Raw genomic sequence first — 20,400 nt, forward strand, 5'->3', positions numbered from 1 at the left:
AAGTGCATATAATTTCCTTCTTGCAAGTTTGGAAATTACTCTACTGCTAATTCAGCACATGATTTGGCACGTAAGTTAGTAAAGGCTCTTAATATATTGTTTGTAAGTTGTTACATCTGTTAGTAATGCCGATGCATTTTTGGCACTTGAATTGAAACCAATGTGCGATTCCAACCCCAACAACCAAGACTGCTGATTAAAAAGTTACTTCTCAATAATTCGTGGGTAGATTAATAATACTTTCATTTTATGGAGTGCCATTCATGCTAATAGCATCCCATAACACTGTACATTAATTATATATAAGGACCAAATCATTTCTACAGCCACTACGTAGCAAATGAAAATCCTACTACCAAGCAAAATGTAAAATGAATAAACACATTTAGAAATGGCACCAAAACAAAAAAGCCACGAAAAAAAGAGTTATCACAACAAAGAAATTAATCAAACAGGTCTCCACATCCCAGACCACAATCACCAACTTCCAAACCAAGCCAGGAAACCTTCACAGGCGGTGCGGAGGAGTGCCAAAAAGTTGCGGGTTACGAATGAACAGTGCTTGCGAAAAATAAATAAAATATCTTCATGCACATTGGTTTAATTATAAGTTGCTCCTAACTCATTGAGGGGCAGTGGCTCATTGAACACGTGACCACAAACACAAGTAAAACAAATACATTTTAAGAAATAATAAAAAAAATACAAGCCATAAGACACATTGTACGTCTTCAGCCCCAATCTATGTAGGTAAACATACAACATGTTAAGATAACCATGCACCAGAGTTGGCTGTATTCTGTAAATGGAACCTACATTTCAAATTACGCATTCACATTTCTTCCCCATTACATTTTCTCCCATTGCAATGACCGATATACACACACGTGGCTGTCCATGACAATTTCCACTGCATCACTCGTACAGAAAAAATGACAAGTAACTCACATGCGAGATGCCAGATGGAAAGAGAGAGTGAGATTCAGATTGGTATGGATGCAAGGAAAACCAAGCCAATCCCAAATGAATGAGCATATTGTTGGTCCGATTCCCAACACTAGAAATCTAGACCGGGACCTGTCGTCTTGTTGATATGACGAGTAGTGTACACGACGATCGTGATGAGAGGTAACGGTCATTCACGTGAATCTTCTCCAGGGATGTCATTTTCTGCAGGAGACACCGAGCACATTCTTAGAGGCACACTGCGACACGTAGCTATCAAGTTTAAACAAATCCAAATAATTCTGTTACATGAACATCATCCTGAAAATATTGTTTTTAAATAAAATCCAAATTGCAATAATAAAATCATAATTTATAGCTCTTTCTAACTCCACTGCTGTGTAAATGCTTCCCCATGGCCTTCTGTCATGGGGCTGTTGGACTATACTTCACCGTACTAGTCAGTACGAGCTGCTGTCGAAGAGCCATACAGATGCCACTCACCACTGATGTTAACCATGACCTGGAATACAATTCAAGTGGCCGGGTTCAGAGTGTCTTGGAAGAAATGTCTCATGAGTCACATGTTGGTGAAGGGGGTCCAGCATTGGGCAAGATATCACTCACCACCAATTTTAACCAGGGCTAGGAATCAAAAGTCAGGGTGCAAGGTTCACAGCACAAAGCGCTAACCACTGTATCACCCCAACAATATTAATATTGCCCTTTGCCCAGGAAAGCCTCATTGAGTCTCAAGATTTGTCTCGGCCTTCCTCGCGACAGGATAGCGGGGCTCGTGAGCAGCAGGCTGTCATCGTCACCTGGAGCTGCTCAGCAGAACGAGGTTCTGAGCAGCAGCGACGGTCGACTGCTCATTCTGGCCCGTGATGACGTGTCGGTCGATCACCACGTGCACGGCATCCACCTCGCTGGCTGCAGGAGCAAAGACAAAGATATCCCGTATAGCCTTCACAGATTGTTGGGGAAAGTACTGTTAGCGAGCATACGCTCGCGCACGGCCAATTCACCATGGCGAACACACGGCGATATTGGCTGGGTGGACCAGTTGCAGAGCGATCAGCACACTGCGCAATGAACCAAAGCACATCTCGGTTAGATTTCCGGCCACTGCTAACATCGATGGCGAATGATATCTGATCCGGTCCTGAGTTGGCTCTTCTCTTTGCCAACCCACACTGCCCAGTGTGCTCAAGTATATGTTGTATTTTCTACAGTCTGTTCTTCTATAATGTGGTAGTTGCATTCCTGAAGAACACCGCGTTATGGAAAAATCTCGTTATGATAAATAATATATAATATAGGGTAAAGCACAGCCCGCGATAACACGTGAGATGTGCATGCAGGCTGAACAAAGACTGAGGCGCATGGGTAGCATCTAGAATTATCCAGCAGCATCCCGCCTTGTGTAATGCTACAGTACAACCGCTTATTCCTACTCACTCGATGTAGTTCTGTTTACTCAATCACGTTATATCCAATTCGCATCCACGTTATAAAAAATGTGTTCCCTAATACATTCATAGCGTTATATAAAATGTACGTTATGAAAACACGTGTTATAGGAGAGCAGACTGTACATGTTATTTAAACACCAACAGCAGCCCCACTGTGCTCTCAGTCCCTCTATTTTCCTTTCAATCACTAGCTGCCAAAACCACATGGTCAGCCTACCCCGCGCATAGCAGTGTGACGCCACAGACCTCACTTGCCTGGAAATAGTCCCAGCTCTCCTAGGTGGGATGGCCAAATGGTTGTGGGCATGGCCTGGTGAGACTCATAAGTAGGTGTGGCCTAATTCAGCCTCCATGGCCTTTCCAGATACAAGTGGGTAGTGTAAACTCAGCTTGTATTGTGCACGGCTACTGGCCATGCGGTGCATTTACCGCTATAGGTGGCTCCAGATTCCTTGCAGAAGTCCTCCACAATCACAGGGAGGTTAGCAAAACCCGGTTTCCTCACCAGCTCAAACACCGACGGCTGTGTTAACAGAGACAGGAAATGATACCGGAGCACCACCAGGAAAGGTTGAGTCAACAGGAAAGCAGTTATACTTGCTAAGCTGCATCTAGAGAATAACAGATGAAAGATAGCTAGATAGATGACCTTAATGTATGACCAGGAAGGAACCCATTGTACCTTGCTAAAACATGCAATCACCAGCATAAACTACGAGTTCAGAGCCATCACTGCCTACAAAACTGCTGCTACTTGTAAGCACAGGGAAAGAGTAGTGACAAAACCCTGATATCAATTGTTAGCGTTCTGCAGTTGTAGTTTGTTAGACAAAATGAAGACCGAGTTACCCCAGTGAGGCTGTAGCCACGGAACGCCCAGCCCCTGTCCTCTTTGAGTGCACAGCACAGCCCGGCGACCCCGTGTCCCACAGCACATATGGGCTCTGGTATTGAATGATGGGCAGGCAATGCATGCATGGAACACAGAGAAAAGTCTTACAGTTTTATACAATCCAAAAACGTAAGGTAGGTAAAAAAATTTCACAGCACTAGGGGATGAGAAATGCTCGGCAAGTATCTCTACCAGACGTCCACCGTGAGGAGCAGTGTACCACACTCACTTTTGTTTGTGCACGAGATATCATTCTCACGAACATCGTGCTACATTCGTGAATGCCATGACTTTGCCTTCCTTCAGTTTCAACATGACTCTCTCGACCCGTGGGGAGAGACGAGATTCCCAATGTGGCCCACACTCGAACAGGGTTGCACACTCGCGATTTGAGATAAATGCTCGAATGGCACAAGTTGACGATTTGAGCTGGAGTTCACTTTTGACACTGCCACGAAACATCGCCATGAAGTCACAGCTACCATGTAAAATGCGCACCCAACTCCAGCCACTTACTTTTCTCAGCGACAAAATGCTGCAGGATTTGAGCCAGGTATCCGCTGTGTGCCAAGTCGCTCAAGGCGCCGAGGCTGCTGGGAAGGAAGAGGGCATTGTACCTCGCACCTGAGTACACAGCAGTAAACAGAAAAGCAATCAAATTAGGGTTTAAGTCCAAGGATCAAATGCTACCGCTAGACGCATGTGAATAACACTACATGGAATCAAAACTTTCTTCCACCAAAACCTTGTATTTCTGTGCTGTTATATTATGTGTGCTGTGATAATAATTTATGCAACTTCAAAGCCTTGACAACACTTAAAAAAAGATGCCAAAATGTTGGCATGCAAGTTTTGTTTGAGCAGACATTGCTCGCTGGCAGTCCTGAGACAGTGGTGGATATTATGATGGCAGCCACAAGTGTCTCCCCTCTATAAGACAATCCATATTGACATCCTATGGAAAATTAATGAGCCATGTTAACCCTAACTGGAATTTAAACACACAACCTCACAACTTGAAGCTTAGCTGCTCTCGCAATTAAGTTATATTCCAAAAAAGATTATCTGTTTAGTCTTCAGAGTATATTGGGGTGTTGTTCGAAAGCACATATTAAGTCTGGAAGAGTGCACAAAAGGGTGGTGAGATCAGTATTAAGCCCTGCTGCCTGTGACCCCCAGTGCTGATGTTTACACACCACACCAGGAACTCTTTTAAGCCTGGGTCGACCTAGGGAAGGACAAGGATTGGTTCAGATACCACATGCCACTGATTTTTAGCCAAAGCCAGGAATCAAACTAGGGAGCCAGGTTCGTAGTGCATTGCACTAACTACTGCACAACCGCACTATAAAGACAAAGATCCCCCGTATAGCCTTAACATACTGTAGGGGCAGGTGCTGTTAGCGAGCACCTATGAAGGCCGGCATGGCACGCGAGGGGTGGGTGGGCCAGCAACCACGCCCTGCCGCCTTTGTCTCCCTAACGGCAATATTTACATACTGCACCAGGTACACATTTGAGGGTGAGTCGACCTAGGGGAGGCCCAGAATCAGTTCAGATAATCGTTACTGGTGTTGGCAGGAGCGGGAATTGAACGAAGGTTACCGGGTTCGTAGCGCAGCGCGTTAACCACGACACTGCCACTCCCCCCCACTAACTTCTGCGCAACCGCACTACCCATCCCAATGAACCCACACTCGATGGGTAATGCTATACGCTATGCTTAGAGGTCAATGTGTACCGTCGACGGACTCCAGGCGGAGTGGGGTGGAATGCGGTTTTGTGCAGAAGTCCTGCAGCCAACGAAGAGAAGCCTCATCCTGATGGACAAACTCTGGCAGCTTTCCCTGCGAAAGGCAAGCATGCACCAGCCCAGACCAGAGACGCCCACAACATATGAGACACGTGCATACACATAATATAATAATGTTCTTCATCCAGTAAAGCTTAATTTGAGCCTCAAACCTGAGGGGCCAGTATCGGGACGCTTGGCCTGCATTGGAGTGCTAATTTCTAAGTGTCTGGCTCTGTGTGCGAGGAACCCCAATAACAATACAAGCATGGAACAGTTAAGAATTATGCAGGATTGAGGTTGGACAGTACTTGGATGAGTGACCACCAAACACTAAACACAGGTGTAATAAGTGTTGTGGGTAGTGCAGGGCATCTACTGTTGTTGTTCTGTACTCCCCCCAAATGTACCAACCAGCACTGATCAGTATGATTAAGTACGGTCAAATAACCCTCACTGCCTGCATGACCTGACGCGGCCTTAATCCAGCTGTACATGCAAAGGAAGGGTGCAGATATGAAGACACGTCACACTCACCCCAGGTGTGGCAATATGCAGCGTAAACGCAGAGCTGCACAGGGTGTACGATTGGACAAAGGATTGCGCAGACACACCTGCGGGGAGAGGGCATTGCACAGTTATAATTAAACGATTTTCATCATATTTTATCGAGTGACAAATGTTATCAGTGGTTCTCAACCTATTTCTCCCTGCAATATAGAGTGCGCCATGTTGAACCGCATCTACTCAGAAACCATGCACGTTAACCTCGTTTTTTACACAGGTTTCCGTCGCTGTATGCGGTCGTTGTAGTAGATGCGTTCCAAAAAAAATCGCACGCAAAGTGAAACTGCACGATAAGACAGATGCCTGCCGAAAAGCGCGTACAGTATACAATGCTGCCCCCCACGTCAGCCCGCATAGCCGCATACGAGTGAACTCAAACCGCATAGAGTGAATTTTAGGTATACGTAGGCGAGCCGCATAAACACGAAATTGCACCCGCATAAAGCGAGGGAAACCTGTGTTCCAATAAGAAGGTCATATCCGAGTACAGCACAGTTTTTTTTTTTACTTTACTGTGAAATCTCTTACGACTCACACACACACTTCGTTGTGGGTGAGTTTCATCTCACTACGTGTTTGCAAGACGCGCAAGTTTTATCTATTTTATTTACCATGTTAATATTTTAGGTATTTACAAAACACTGGCAGAGGACCAATTGAATGCAGTACCTGTAAAGCAAGAATTAAAAAATTTGCGTACAAGTTTGGACCATATAAAAAAAACCATTAGCGCAATGGGTCCAAGTCTAAAACTGCCTTAACTTAACCAACTTGCTGATGAAAACATAACCTTTGGCAAATGCTAATAACGCAGCCAGTCTCGTTACAAAACTGTTGTATTTTTGGTTTAACACGTAAGCTTTCGCGACCAATATCATCCATAATAAAACAGATTTGGGGTTAGATAGCGAAAATATAGAAATGTGTCGTTAAAGTGTATTTTTAACAGAAGCAAGAAAAAACACATACTTATCTTGTAAATAAGTTTCTATGCCGCGTCTCGGTCCTTACGACATGTATTTAAACGAGTGTGAGACAGTCCGGGACACACAACTAATAATATATCTAGATGGTAACAGCTATTTGGTCACGTCTTACTTTAAACAACTTTTAAACCAAACGCCGGGGAAGGGGGTCTCAGAGCAACTCGGTTTGGCCGAAAAGAGCCGCAGCCGGCCCGGCGAGAAAACTAGTCGAGCTCGGCACGCACTTCACGGGACTAGGCCTAATCCATTTTAAAGCGTCGCAACGCATGGTCAATTATCTGGCGATCTCCTCCGAGCACAAAAAAAGCAACCATTAACCCCCCCAAAACGTCTGCTAAATATTGATTTCATTTTACCTTCAGCCGCAGAACTGAGCGCGAAGAGACACGCCGGCTTGGAGCTCATTGCCGCAACGTTGAAGAAGATCGCAGACGCACGCGCCGCCGTCCTTGCACGCGATTGGTCGTGGCGGAATCACGTGGGTGGGTGGGGGGGGGGGGCGCTCTCGACCAATCAACGGAACCGCAGAAGGAAAATTGTCGAGGCCGCAGTTTGGTTCAAACAAAAATGGCGCGGTTTTGACTGAAATAAAAAAAACTGAATATTATTTGGAAATCGCTAAAATTGCTCTCAGACGGAATATTTGATGCAATGTAAGCACCAATAATAAACACACACGCCCGTATGAACCCAATGAGCCACGACTGATGAGAGTAGACTTTAAAACACTCCGTCAATTAAGATAAGATAGAACAGGCTCATACGTTTCAAACTACGCACCGAAACGTGCACAAAACTCGCAGCCTTTGCGCATGATGCAAAAATCATAAACAGTTTCTGAATAAAACATGTTTTGGAACTGTAGTTGGGTTTTGCATAAAACCATAAACACAACAGTTGTCGAAGAACAATGCAGTTCCTTAACGATGCACTTGTTTAGGAATTGGGTTTTACTTACTGCACAAGCTGCGTGCTTTTATTGCACATCAAAACGTATGTTTTTTTCCCGGCATATACTATTTTAAACGAATATTTATTTATTGAAGGGTATATAGAGCGGTGGCGCAGTGGTTAGCACATTACAATATGAACACTGCTACCTGAGTTTGATTACGGGCTCAATTACGGGCCACGGCTTAACATCAGTGACGATTGATATCTGTACCGGTCCCTTGGCATCCAAATAATATTATATTCTTGCGTATTGCAATATGTTCGAGAGCTAAATGCCAATATCGAGGTCTGTTAGCTACGAGAGGAATTTTAAGAGAGAGTTTAACCAATGTTTGCTGGTCTTCCATTGAAGGAACACCCAAACCACCAACCCTTACTGACCAGCCAGCTTAGTGAAATAGGGTCAAACACAATATCCTGTTTTTGGCGCGCAGGAAAGACGCATCATTGAAGTGGTTTCAAAAAGAGCTGAACACGTAAAGACTCGGTACGAACGCCAGGTGTCGCGGCGACTCTTCCAATGACACAAGCACGTGGGCCACGCCACATTTTACAAGCTTCCACTGCGCATTTCACATTTGAACGGCTCAAGTTACGGCGAATGACTGTTTTATTGAATTAAATGTTGCATTCGTGTTGGCTAATACGGTATTCACTTGCATGTGAAACGTGTTTCCGATTACCCTTTCATAAGTCGCGCACGCCTGTTGTGTGCACAATGGTTTGGTAGAATTGTCCTCTGTATGGCTAGGGTGCAGTGCGATGGCGCAATAGTTAGGGCACTTTGGTGGATAGTATTAAGCCCCTGGACAAGATGGTATAACTGCGGACATCATCAAAGAAGCAGACTCCGGCCATGGGAACAAAATTAGCAGATTTGTTGTTTTATGCTTACACGGAAATGTAATAGCTCAATTATGTGATGACTCTGCAATCAATCTTATTTTAAAAAAAAACGGAAAACAGAACAGGCTAACTTTGATCATTACATATCCATTGTCTTCACGAATGTTATTGGCTACATATTAATTGTATACTGGCCTATAACAGCAATATCTTCAGGAGCTAAATGGCAATGTCGAGATGGGATAGCCACGGGAGGGCTGCAGGAGAGTGTTCATGTAGGTTTACTATTGCCCCATTGAAGGAGTGCAGACTCTTTCAATGGCTACAGTCGCCCTACTAAGGCTTGTCTTTAATTTTCCCTTTACAAATGAGATACATATGTGTATCGGTCTGTTGATGTTCTGATACAGTTGATGATTCCACTCGTGTCTTCGATGAATGTCAAAGCCAGGAAAAGCGATGTTTGGGCCCCGAATGAGACGTTTATTATAGACGTCCGGATGGTTTCCATTTTGTTCGCATAACAGCGTTCCTCCGGATCGGGTTGAGATTTTAGGATGGTGACAGCACGTAGTAATTTATCTTATCATACATTTATAAAGCGTCTTAACCAATGCGCTGTACAGTGAACTAACTATTGTGCAAGATGATTGGTGAGATGAAACGAGACAAGTGTATTGGATAAATGTAAAGTTAGGTTGTTGTGACGATACGTGGATTTATATTTGAGAGGGCCGATCAATCACGTGTATACGCCAGATCCAGCAAGGGTAATTTTTGTTTGTTCATGGTGGCTTGATAACTACCATAAACAAAGTTGAGTGTGCGGGTATGCGTTTTCTCATGAGCACGAGCGCCTGGTTATTATAACAATGTTGTGCAATGTAACATACTTTCGCACAAACACAAAACAACACAACTGTGATTTACGGTGGAACATGCATATGGTGCTTTTTAAAAACAAATGTTCAGCTGCTTGTTTGAAAGCTAACGCCCTCGAAATCAGAAGGAAAAAATAATAAATTTGCAACTGCTCGTATTGCCTAATAGTTTGGAGGAAACGAGAACAACGGATGAAATAACAGTCACGTCTAAAATAATAATCACAAATAACTTACAGTGATTTGCCAATCCACACTGCTGAATTCATGTGATGTAAAGTATAAGAAAATAAATAGCCTTGGTTGTGTAATGGTTATTATCACACTGGCCTTGCAATCCAGAGGTCGCCAGTCCAACATCCCACGGCGCCGGCGGTTGCAGCAATTGGCAAGTCTTTTTAAAAGTCCCCCCCCGCCTCCACACGTGCGCCACAGTGACTTCTGTCACTGTAAGATGCCATTGCAGTGGCGGTTTAGTTAGTTTAGTTTATATTTTCATGTGTTAGACGGATGGTCCAGTTCAGCCAGTTTCCCAGCTATTTCACACGGGAGATCCGTGATGCGTTAGTACCGCAGCAGCAACAAAAACAAAACACACAAAAAATCTCCCCATCAATATTGCCGAGTACGAGTACAGAAGCGACACGTTTAAAAAAACGCAATCTTGCCGGGTAGAAAATGGTCCCGTCGAGAACCTGCCATGTACGGCTTAGATGCTTGCAGTAAGGAATCCAGAGAGTTTGACAAAAGCCACACAATTCCCCCTCCCCTTGCCGTACACTGCAACAGGATGGCGGTGGTTGTAGTCTGATGCACGCGCGTGAATTCAGCAATGATCCAATCGCTCAGACACGCCGAGGCTCTTGGGGTTGCTCACAAGACTTTTATTTGGGCCCCAAAGTACACGGTGTACGTATCAAACCCCTCTTTGTTTTGGCAATTCTCTGTTGAATGATGGACTCACGCCTCTCTTTGCGGATCATGGAGGATTATTTGATCGTAGTTCGCCACCCTGGTCAGTGCGGATTGGTGAACGGTTGTGCTCAAGACCAGTTCAGATTTCACTTCGTCGGGTTCATAACGCAATGCAGTGGTAACACATTGCGTTATGAACCACCACCGCTCATCACGTGAACCGCCACGGCTCATCACAGGCGATGTTGTCTATCTGTTGAGCGAGGGCACATAGGGGAAACTTTCCACAGCCCTTTGACTCACGATCTTTTAGTGTCTTTATTTTACCCAGGAAAGACTCACTCGCATATGAGGCTCAACTCTTTTTTAGGCGGGACCTGCTAAGGCTTGCAGTAGGGGGCGATGTTGGATACACACGCCAACCCAATCACACAAAACACAAGACCCCCCCCCCCGCCCATAGAGACTTTAAGAAACTGTTTGGGCAATTGCTGTTAGGGAGCCCCTATTAAGGCCTGAACGGCACACGAGGGTGTATGTGGCCAACACCACACCGGCCGCCTTTGTCTCTCGACTGGCGATGTTTACACACTGCATCAGGTACTCATTCGAGGCTGAGTCGACCTAGGGGAGGCCCAGGACCGTTTCAGATAATCGTCACTGGTGTTGACCGTGAGCAAACACCACGACAAACGCATACCTGCACGCACACACGTGCTTCAATGCTGTGCTCTCTTTTGCTTTTGACATTTTGGTGACTCAGGTCACTCGTGAAAATTATATTATCCTGGTCTTTGAGTTCCTACCTGGTGAAACAAAATAGACGTAACTTGACACGCATTTGGTTATTTTTGTTGATAAACAAAAATAATAACTGGCTCAATCGGTCGCGATTGCGCAAGCGCGCTGCGACTGATTGCATAGTGCAATAACGACGCAACGCTCTGCCAATAGTGGTGCGATCGATAGCCCTCGATACGATTGCACTTCGTGGACTGCACCAACATTACATAGGTTATATCTAGGCCTTAAAGATCAAACCTAAATGAATAACGAAGTTTTACCGTGCAGGTATCCGTATTTATCATCAGTGCCCTTTAAAATATCCAGTAAACCTCCCACAGCAGCATTCCGAGAGATACAGTACGTTCCTGTAGACAGGCTTCATAGTAAAGCCTAATATTTATAATTATCAGCCATGATAAATCCACTGCTGGATGAAAGCCTACCCAAACTGCTGCCCACCTCTCACAAACGTGTGATGCAACAAGCATCAATCGAGCACATGAACGGATTTCATTGCTCCATATCCTCAGTGGACTTACTCTCGGATGCATTCCATTCTCTGGCTGCCACTCCATTATTAGTATTGACCATGGCCTATCATCCCCCTGAGAAGCCAAAGCATACCGTATATACAATCCACGGTTTTGTTATTACAGAGATATATATAAAACAACATTTCAATGGATTGACATTCATGCAAAACGGAGTCTGTTTATTACAGGGGGAAGCAACGTGTAACTCCAGAGCCAAATGCGGCTCATTGAGGAATGCGTCATGGCGTTGTTCGCCACGTGCCGAATTCGAAAAAAAACGTATCTTCTTGATATGTTGTTTGCCGGCCTCTGGTTTAGTATAGAATATAAACTCGACAGAGAGTTTAATAACTTGTTTCTTCAATAGTTATTTAAAAATACGGACTCTTTTAAATTCCATTCGTGTTTACATTTCTACACACTGTTATTTGCATAAAGCAAACCAAAGCTGTTAATATGTTTTAATGTTCCCGATGTTGCACAATTTTTAACTGGTTAGTATTGGCTCACACCTCTGATTTGCGGTCTTAAGATGCAGGCAGTGTTTAATTTCAGGCGGAACAGTCCGGAACTCTGTTCTGGCAATTGTTCTGGCACGACATATCCATCTCGCATTATTTTGTCCTCGTAATAGTACTTTGACCTCACAGCATTTTAGAAATATAGTGTACGATCACATATTTTGCATAGGCATACCATTGCATTCCAGTGGTAGTGCCTTCTTCCAATAATCCCTACTCAAAGCCAGCCTAGCAGCGTTTCTGGAAAATATTGAGTGCAAATATTAAGCCCTGCATGCAGCACAACCTATTCAGTGGCATTCGAGAGGAGAGACATGGCTTTGTGAAATTCACACAATTCGCCTGTGGGCAATTATCAGTTCTTGAGTCATTGACTCAAAAGTGACATATCAGTACCATTAAAATGCTTACAATGATTTTTTTCTTGAGGCATTTATCTTAAAATCACGAATAAATATCATAGCAAGATGGCTGTGGAAACTTTTTAAATAGCTACCAAAGTTTTCTGTTAAACATACGATGACATAAACGTGATATGACACGACAAACGTGATATGGCACATCTACAGAACATGAAAATAAATATGAAGAGTGTCGATAAAACAGACGGTATGTACCCGAAGCTGTGTTGCTCATAGTGGACACTGCTCGCGGTGACTTCTGCTTGAACTTGCCACCCAACGTGGGTATGAACGAACCCGCTTGTCTCTTGACACACCGTGTTTTGACAACGCGCGGAAATGCTGGCGCTCCCCAAAAAGTAGTTGAGAGTTCATAATAATTAAAATAATATTTCGTTTTATCTTTCACGTCGTCATCGTTCATTACAAATTGCCTCTTGCGATCGCCGAGGGACCACAGACAAGCTGGTGAGCCGGTGCTAGGAACAGCTGTCCAAGCTCTGCAGTCCTGTCAATATTAAGATGTTTTCAGCCAATTAATGAGCGTTTAATACATGTGGGAGAAAAACTCGGAGCACCCGGAGAAAACTGACGCATGAAAGGGGGCAACACTCAATCCCGTACAGAAAGGACAGATTATATTAATCCGCACTTTGTTGTACCGCCTTCTCAAGGCAAGCTAGGATCATAAGTAGGGACTTTCACAAACAGCTGTGTGCTTCACCAACCCTCACACCTCCTCCACAGGACTGGTTAACAGGTGTGCCAACACCGCCCGGATATCCGCAAAACCAATAACGAGCGGCATTCATTCAAAGCGAGCAGATGCTCAACTGATTTTTCACCCCCTGTGAGTCTCATCAGCCGAGTCAGGTTTGTTAAACAAATGTAAACAAGCAATATTGTAAAAAAAAATTGAATGTCGAATATAAACAGCGAGATGTCTCAATTTGCCCAGCTCATACAATCCCCGGCAGGAGCCATTTGTTGTTTGCAAACGCAGGCGCGCTCTGCGTCGCGCGCGGCTATTATTCGTGGAAATGAGACGTACGCCGATTATCCCATAATTTTGTCTATTTTTACTGCATCTGATGCTAGAGCAATTGCGGTTGAACACCCACCCATTGCAATTATGGCCTTGTGCTGTTGTGACACAGGCGCACACACACACACCAAGCTTCCTACAGCGGCGATTGTGAACACAGATATATTGCATGCTGGAGTCATTTGTGATGAAGCTGTCAGGACCATCATTCATTTGGGTGTACAATTCGTGGTTAGTTTACATGTGTGACTACGACCATGTCAGTTTGGATGTGTGCATCAGTTCTCAGCAGGTCTCGGAAGCTAAGCAGTGATGAGCCTGGATAGTGCTTGGATGGGCGACGACCACACATCAACACGTGCTCTCGGCTGCGGGGCCATTTGGGTGAGCCCCAAACGGCGGTGCTGCAAAATCTCGGATTTCACTGCACGTCTCTGCTGCCTGCTTTTACCAACCCATACTGACCCGCGCGGTGAAGTATGGGTAAAATGACTCTGTACGACCAACGCGTCATGGGGAGGCCCTCATCCAGCAGTGGATGAACGCAGGGGGCCTGTACATGCACTTGTACATTCTTAGCATACGTATTGTGTCGTGCTCCTTCATCATTGGCTCGAGACTCTTTGTCGGATGGAACTGGTGGGGTGCAGGTCGTGATCGCGGGGGGTAAATCAGTTACACGATTGAGTTGAACCGATGAGTACCTGAGGAGACAAAGGCGGCCGGGCGTATTGTTGGTCACGCCCATCCGTCGCGATTGAGTTGAACCAATGTAACACGTTGTGACTAAAGCGCCCTAAGCAGCCTAAAGGCCTGGCTAGTATTTGGATTGCAGACTGCTTGAGTCTACCCAATCAGCAATGGATTCGAGTTTTGAATGCTATCTCCTCGTATACATAGGGTTTTCTCCAGGCACTCTGGGATTTCCCTATACGCTAAATACTCATTAATTGACAGTTACCCTCTAAATAACTCAATTGAGGCTTTCAATTGGAAAGTCAATTACCTTACATGTTTTTTATTGATTTGATTTACAGCCCTACTCCCATCCGCTGTTGGGTAAAGCCCTCTGAACGCTGTGTCAGTCATGTGGTCCTCTGACCATACTTCACTGCGCTGGTCAGTACGGATTGGTGAAGGTTGAGGTGGGGGTGCCGATAACCGGTTCAGATATCACTCGCCACTGATGTTAGCCGTGGTCAAGAATCAAACTCAGGTCGCCGGGTTCATAGCGCAGTGCGCTAACCGCTACTCCACCGCTCTCCACCCCAGCACCCCCCCCCCCCTTATTATTACTCACATAAATTATTGTTGACTCCAACTCTGAACCGTACAAGCACGTGACAAACACCCAGCAGCACAAGTCTGGGAGGTCTTGCCAATAGAAATGTGAGAGAGAGAGAGAAAAAAAATCCCTGCATTGCTGCCCGCACGGCGTCCTTAATACAGAATGTCATTCATTTCAGTAGTGGCCGTGAGGAAATAGGGGGTGGGTGGGGAGGGGGCAATAACAACAAAGATCCCCCGTATAGGCTTAACAGACTGTTGGGGCAAGTGCTGTTAGCGAGCACCTATGAAGGCCGGCACGGTACACGAGGGGGTGAATGGCTTACACCACGCCCGGCCGCCTTTGTCTCCCTAGTAACGATGCTTACACACCACGTACTTATTTGAGGCTGAGTCGACCTAGGGGAGGCCCAGAACCAGTTAATATAATCGTCACTGGTGTTGGGCGTGAGCGGGAATCGAACCCGGGTCGCCAGGTTCGTAGTGCAGCGCATTAACCACTACACCACCGCTCCCCACTGCAATAACAACAACAACAACCGCCATTCGCCACTAAGTGGCGGTGACGTCACCACGACGCTTGTGCCAGGCCAAGTGCACCTTGAGGCCACGTGAAGTGTCGAACGCCAGCTGGCAGGAGGTCACGGGGCAGACCCAGGTGCCACGGGTCGACTGACCGAGATGACCGAGATGACTGGCTGATGCACCAACTGTGCCCCCTACTGTACCAACTTGCTGTGCTTTATCCACCCGGCGCTCCGCTCGTTGTTGTGAGCGTCGCTCCTCCGCCCTCCGTTGTTGTTGGAGGGCGACTGCCTCCAACTGCCCAGTAGCGTCCTTCACGAGCCTCCTCCACAGATGCCTATCTTGACACCGCTGGTACCAGTCATCAACAACGCACACACACACACACACCGTCCCTCCCATGTGCGCTCAGGGCCCTATGCTGCAACTGTTACTCAACAAAAAGGCATCGGCCACCTACACCCCCTTTTTGCGGGGGGGTTGGGGGGGAGTAAATACATCGAGAGAGGTGAATGCGTGAATCAGTGAAGCAGATGCAGAATTACAGACACCACATTGACCGTTAAGGAATATTGATGTGCGCATTATTGGTCTTGAAAAAAAATACCATAGCCATATGGACTCAAACCATGTTAGAATTTTACGTGGAAATATGAACGGAAAGTTTTTTTGGTTTTAATGTCATAACCCGTAAACGGCCCGTGCCAACGCAGGACGAGACGTTATATTTACTCGGGAAAACGTAAGCCGGACTTACGCAAGACACATCGCTGGAGAGAGAGAGAGAAAGAGACGGTCGGTGGTCGAGACTAGAGAGGCAGTGGCAGCCACGGCCGTCTGGAACGCTCTTCCTTCCGATATTAGGACGCCACTGGAGCTATGCACTTTTAAATCTAGATTCGAAAACTAATTTCATTAAGAATTTATTTTTGTGTTTAGTTCTCCCGCACCTCCGATTAGCATGGTTGGCTATGTACGGCGTGAAAGAAGTTCAACGTACACACAACACAACCACGAGGAGGCCCACTGTGGAGATGGAGCGATGAGATCATCTCATCTCGTGTGCAGGTGCGAGATGGATTATTGCGTCGCACGCCCGTGAGAGACGGGGACGGAACAGGGATGCCTTCATCCCCGCAATGGATTAATCAAGGCTGATGATGATACATACACCTGTTTTTTCAGAGGTGATATCGTCAGCATAATTCAGTGCAAGCTGGTGATGGTGTCACCAATTTCATATGCTTGCATCACTCGAATCCTCCTAAGCCCTCACCGCTCTGCTTATAATTATGCTAACTCCTGCAGCCTATGCTGACTGACGCAGCCACTTTAGACGAATCCGCATTCATCTTCTTGGTTCTTTCGGTAGAGTCACGTAGAAGGGAAATAATAAAATAATAAAAATAAAACATAATAAAATAATTCTCACGACGTTTCGGCCACAACGCAAGCAGCCGTCCTCAGGTGAAGAACAGGTCTGTCGGAAAGACAGCGTCTGATTGAACACCACCAGGCTTGGCAGCGTATATTTAAGCTGGGTTGGAGGGGGAAGAGCGCCTTGACAAAGGAATTTGCATATGACAACGGCCACAGCTCCATCAGAGTGGCGTAGTTGGCAGGGGTTCTAGCTCCACACCTCGGGCCCTGCCGTTTGTGGGCCCTGGCGCAGTTGCACCGCCTGCACACTCTGCAGCTATGCCACTGACATCTTACACGTCCGTCAGAGCACGGAGATATGCTCATCCCCCTGTTCACTGTGTTGAACGAGTGGTGGAAATGCCATGTTCCTATGGACGGGAATGAGTCACTCCATGGGACAAACCAAGTAATTACATCTGTTGCCCTTCAAATACCCAAGAAAGCCTCGCCGAGACACGAGAGGGTTTTTTTTCAGGGTGGTGGGGGAGGTCTTGCTTCAGAATGTTTGGCCAATTACACTAGTGAGTGGCATGTGGGATGAAACTGTAGTAACCGGAGTAAGCGCACACGTAAGAGGGGATACATCCTCTAAGGTCCAAACAGACAGGTGGAATTACCCACTCGGTTTTGTGAAATCCTCTGGCCACCTCACAGCCCAGTGTGTTTGGGGACTTCACCAAATCTGCGCTGGTCCACCAACCCTTGCCTCCAAAGTTCCCCATCACGAGCGTGCAGTCCTCCACGCCTAGCGCTTGCTCCGTGTTGAGGATGACACTCACAGCTCCGCACAGATGGATTCAACGTCCACGTTGCGTCTGGAGTCAGACCCTAGGTGTGGCTACCACGCCTATCGAGTTGACCGGAGAACCGAAATGAAGCGAAAACAAGCAGACCGAGTGTTTCCAACCACGTCTCATTACAGCCGCGTGCTGTGCAGGCGGTGTGGGGGGGCGGTGGGGGGCGGTGGTGGGGGGGGGGGGTAATAAAACTTGGAGCGGAACTCCATGTTCCCAAGCCGGGACTTTGTGCAATCGCGTCGAGCGCTTACCACGGCCCGCCACCACCGCCGCTGCCGCCGTCACTAACCTCCCTCTGACCCCAACCCTCGTCTCAAGCGGCACGCGCACGCACATTAACGTCACTCGCGCAAATCGGTTTCTTTTTGTTTTGTTTACCACCGACATAACGCAATGCTCCACCGCCGCGTCTGTACAGAGTCCCAAAATAATCCGTGGGTTCGTTTCGTTCGACCCCCCCCCCCGCCGCCGCCGCGCCAAGCACCTCTAAGTTTGGCCCATGGGCTCATTCTAAATGAGTGGGACGTGTAACCAATCTGTGTGTGGGGGAGGGGGGCATTCCGGTGGAGCTAGCAGCGGGAAACACTCCGCATAAAGCCATCAAGGTGGGCTTAATGCCTTAAGTACAACGTCGTAGCAATGCACAATTTCAGGCAGTCCGGATATTATTTTGGCACGCCACATCCAACTCGCCTGACTTTGTCCTCGTGGTATCAACCCGTTCGTGGGATTCTAGGGATACAGGCAGGTAAAATAATAGTGAATTGTTAGAGACAAGCGTACTCTGTACTCTAGCGGTAGTGCTGTACGCCGATAATTCATACTCCAAGTCAGCCTAGGAGGGTGCTGGAATAAATCGAGTGGGAAATGTAGGCCCAGTGTACAGCGTCGCATATGTGACCGTCACACGTATCCATATTGAACTATTAGCCGCAGTATTTGTGCAATGTTTGACCGTCATATTTTTCTTTAATAGATGCTCACAAAGCCAACCTTTTCACGTCCAGTCGTGTATTCTCAATCTCGCGTACATTCGCTTAAGTTCAAAGTACAGAAAAGCATTCGCCCATGTCGAGAGCAGTTGCACTTTGTTTTTTGTCCAGTGACCTACTTACGCACGGTTTAATTGCCGTGTGCTAAAGATGGTCACACCTCTGACGTTTTCCCATTGCCTGGCTATACCTTCAATCGCTAGTGAGTCGGATATGCGACGCTGTACCGCAATAGGGAACGGTCAAACGTGGAGAAGATATGAAGTAGAATGGATCGCAGTCGTTACGTTACAGCAAATTCATGGCCTGCCTTTATGAACTAAACTCGAAGTAAACTATGTTTTATGTTACCAGGTAAGGCCCAGTGAGAAATGTAGCTCTTTTTCAGAAGCGACCTGGCCACAAGTGATAGCCCAGTGAAATGGCTTATCACGTGGAAATGTATATCAGTAAAATACTTTAAACACGTGTTTCTAAATGTGGAGAGGAAAAAACCGGAGAAACCAGAGAAAAACGCGCGTGTCCACGGGGAGAGAGACACGCAAACTCCAAATATCAGAATCAGAATATTAATTTATTCTGGAGGAATCCGATGAGCTATAAAGCTCTCTTTCACACATGTCCAGTCGGGACGGGTAAGAACGTTACAACAGCAAACAGTAAAAAAACACGATAGAAGTGAAAAGTACAAGAAAGGTAAACAAATCACCCAAACACCACAAATACAGCACTCAACCAGCCACATGCTACCAGACAAAGCCCACTGAGGTATTAACTTATTGTTCAAAAGAGACCTGGCCACAAATGATAACTCAACAAAGTGGCTTATCGTTTGGACATTAATTGAATCTTCTGGCGAGACCCTGGGGTCCCGAATAAACGGAAGTCAAAATCGTAATTAATAAATTAAATTTTGGCGACTCCGTCCCACCGCGCACATAAAAGCCGCGACCCACCAGAAATCAATCCTCTCGTTCTTCACCAAGCACCCGTCGTTGCCAAAATTGCCGTAGTCATTAACAAAACTTTGAAACGTTGATTAGCGCATCGTGTAGAGCTCATCGAGATGAATAGATCGCCGTGTCGTTCGTCTTCAACAGACGTGAAATGACATCGCAACGCAGTTCATGCGAGAGCCGGGGGGGGGAGGGGGGCTTATGGGACCCCGGGGTCCCGCCATGAGGTTCATTTAGAGCAGCAAAATAATCTAAATACACAGCGGGCGTCAGGGTCGGGATTAAACTGTCGCCACCGTGGAACTCCTACATATGTTTGGGACCAACCAACTAACCCAGTGTATGCAAATGTGATTGTTCAGTTTGTCCTCCATACTCCCCACCTCTCTATGTTGTCTCTCATCCGCTCCATTTTATCGCCATTTAAAGTCATTAAGCTATTCACTTGTAATCGTTTCTGCCAAGATGCATTGGTAATGAAAGTGACACTAAGAATGCCACGAACGAAGGTATTTTTTTGGGGTACGTTGTTGTTATGTCTGCTATTAATATGGGGATGAGCAGCGGCGCGGTGGTGAGGGTTACCGCGTTCTTGAACCCAGTGACCCGAGTTCAATTCCCAGTCAGGGCCGACGTCAGCAGTGACATCTGAGCCAGACTCTGCGCCCCCCCCCCCAACTTTATCAACTCTCACTGATCGGTGTGCAGGTAAGGTATTGGTGAAATAACCCCCATGGCCAACACCTAGGCCTCGTCAAGGTAAGGTAATTTACCCTTTTTACCGGATAAAAGGGTCAAGCTAAAGGGTGAAGGTGTCGACATGCCAAGGGGTAATTGTAAAAGGTAGGGTAAAGGTAGGCTCGTTGTTTTTTACCTTTTGCC

General features: G+C 46.3%; 1 protein-coding gene across 2 annotated transcripts; it reads right to left on the minus strand.

Annotated features, from left to right (window-relative positions):
- Window positions 1-576: 576 nt before the first annotated feature.
- GATD1 (glutamine amidotransferase class 1 domain containing 1) lies at window positions 577-7,143 on the minus strand. Of its 2 annotated transcripts, XM_061566727.1 has the most exons (8): window positions 7,014-7,143; window positions 5,642-5,718; window positions 5,054-5,159; window positions 3,829-3,936; window positions 3,270-3,364; window positions 2,850-2,943; window positions 1,767-1,878; window positions 577-1,170 (listed from the first exon to the last, which is right to left on the minus strand). In XM_061566727.1, exons 1-8 carry the CDS (start codon window positions 7,060-7,062, stop codon window positions 1,164-1,166), a joined length of 648 nt encoding a protein of 215 aa, XP_061422711.1. In that variant the 5' UTR covers window positions 7,063-7,143; the 3' UTR covers window positions 577-1,163. The 2 variants fall into 2 exon arrangements, with proteins under 2 accessions (XP_061422711.1, XP_061422712.1); XM_061566728.1 differs by lacking the exon at window positions 1,767-1,878.
- Window positions 7,144-20,400: the final 13,257 nt, after the last annotated feature.

Source organism: Lethenteron reissneri, chromosome 37, assembly GCF_015708825.2.
Source record: "Lethenteron reissneri isolate LAM-NWPU_2019-01 chromosome 37, ASM1570882v1, whole genome shotgun sequence".
NCBI classification, from domain to species: Eukaryota; Metazoa; Chordata; class Hyperoartia; order Petromyzontiformes; family Petromyzontidae; genus Lethenteron; species Lethenteron reissneri.

Excerpts from the sequence above, each read along its gene's own strand:
- GATD1 (XM_061566727.1), bottom strand. The coding sequence starts at position 7,062 with ATGAGCTCCAAGCCGGCGTGTCTCTTCGCGCTCAGTTCTGCGGCTGAA. Across the intron at positions 5,719-7,013 it reads GCTCAGTTCTGCGGCTGAAG|GTGTGTCTGCGCAATCCTTT; the intron begins GTAAAATGAAAT and ends CTCTCCCCGCAG. Across the intron at positions 5,160-5,641 it reads TGCATATTGCCACACCTGGG|GGAAAGCTGCCAGAGTTTGT; the intron begins GTGAGTGTGACG and ends TGCCTTTCGCAG.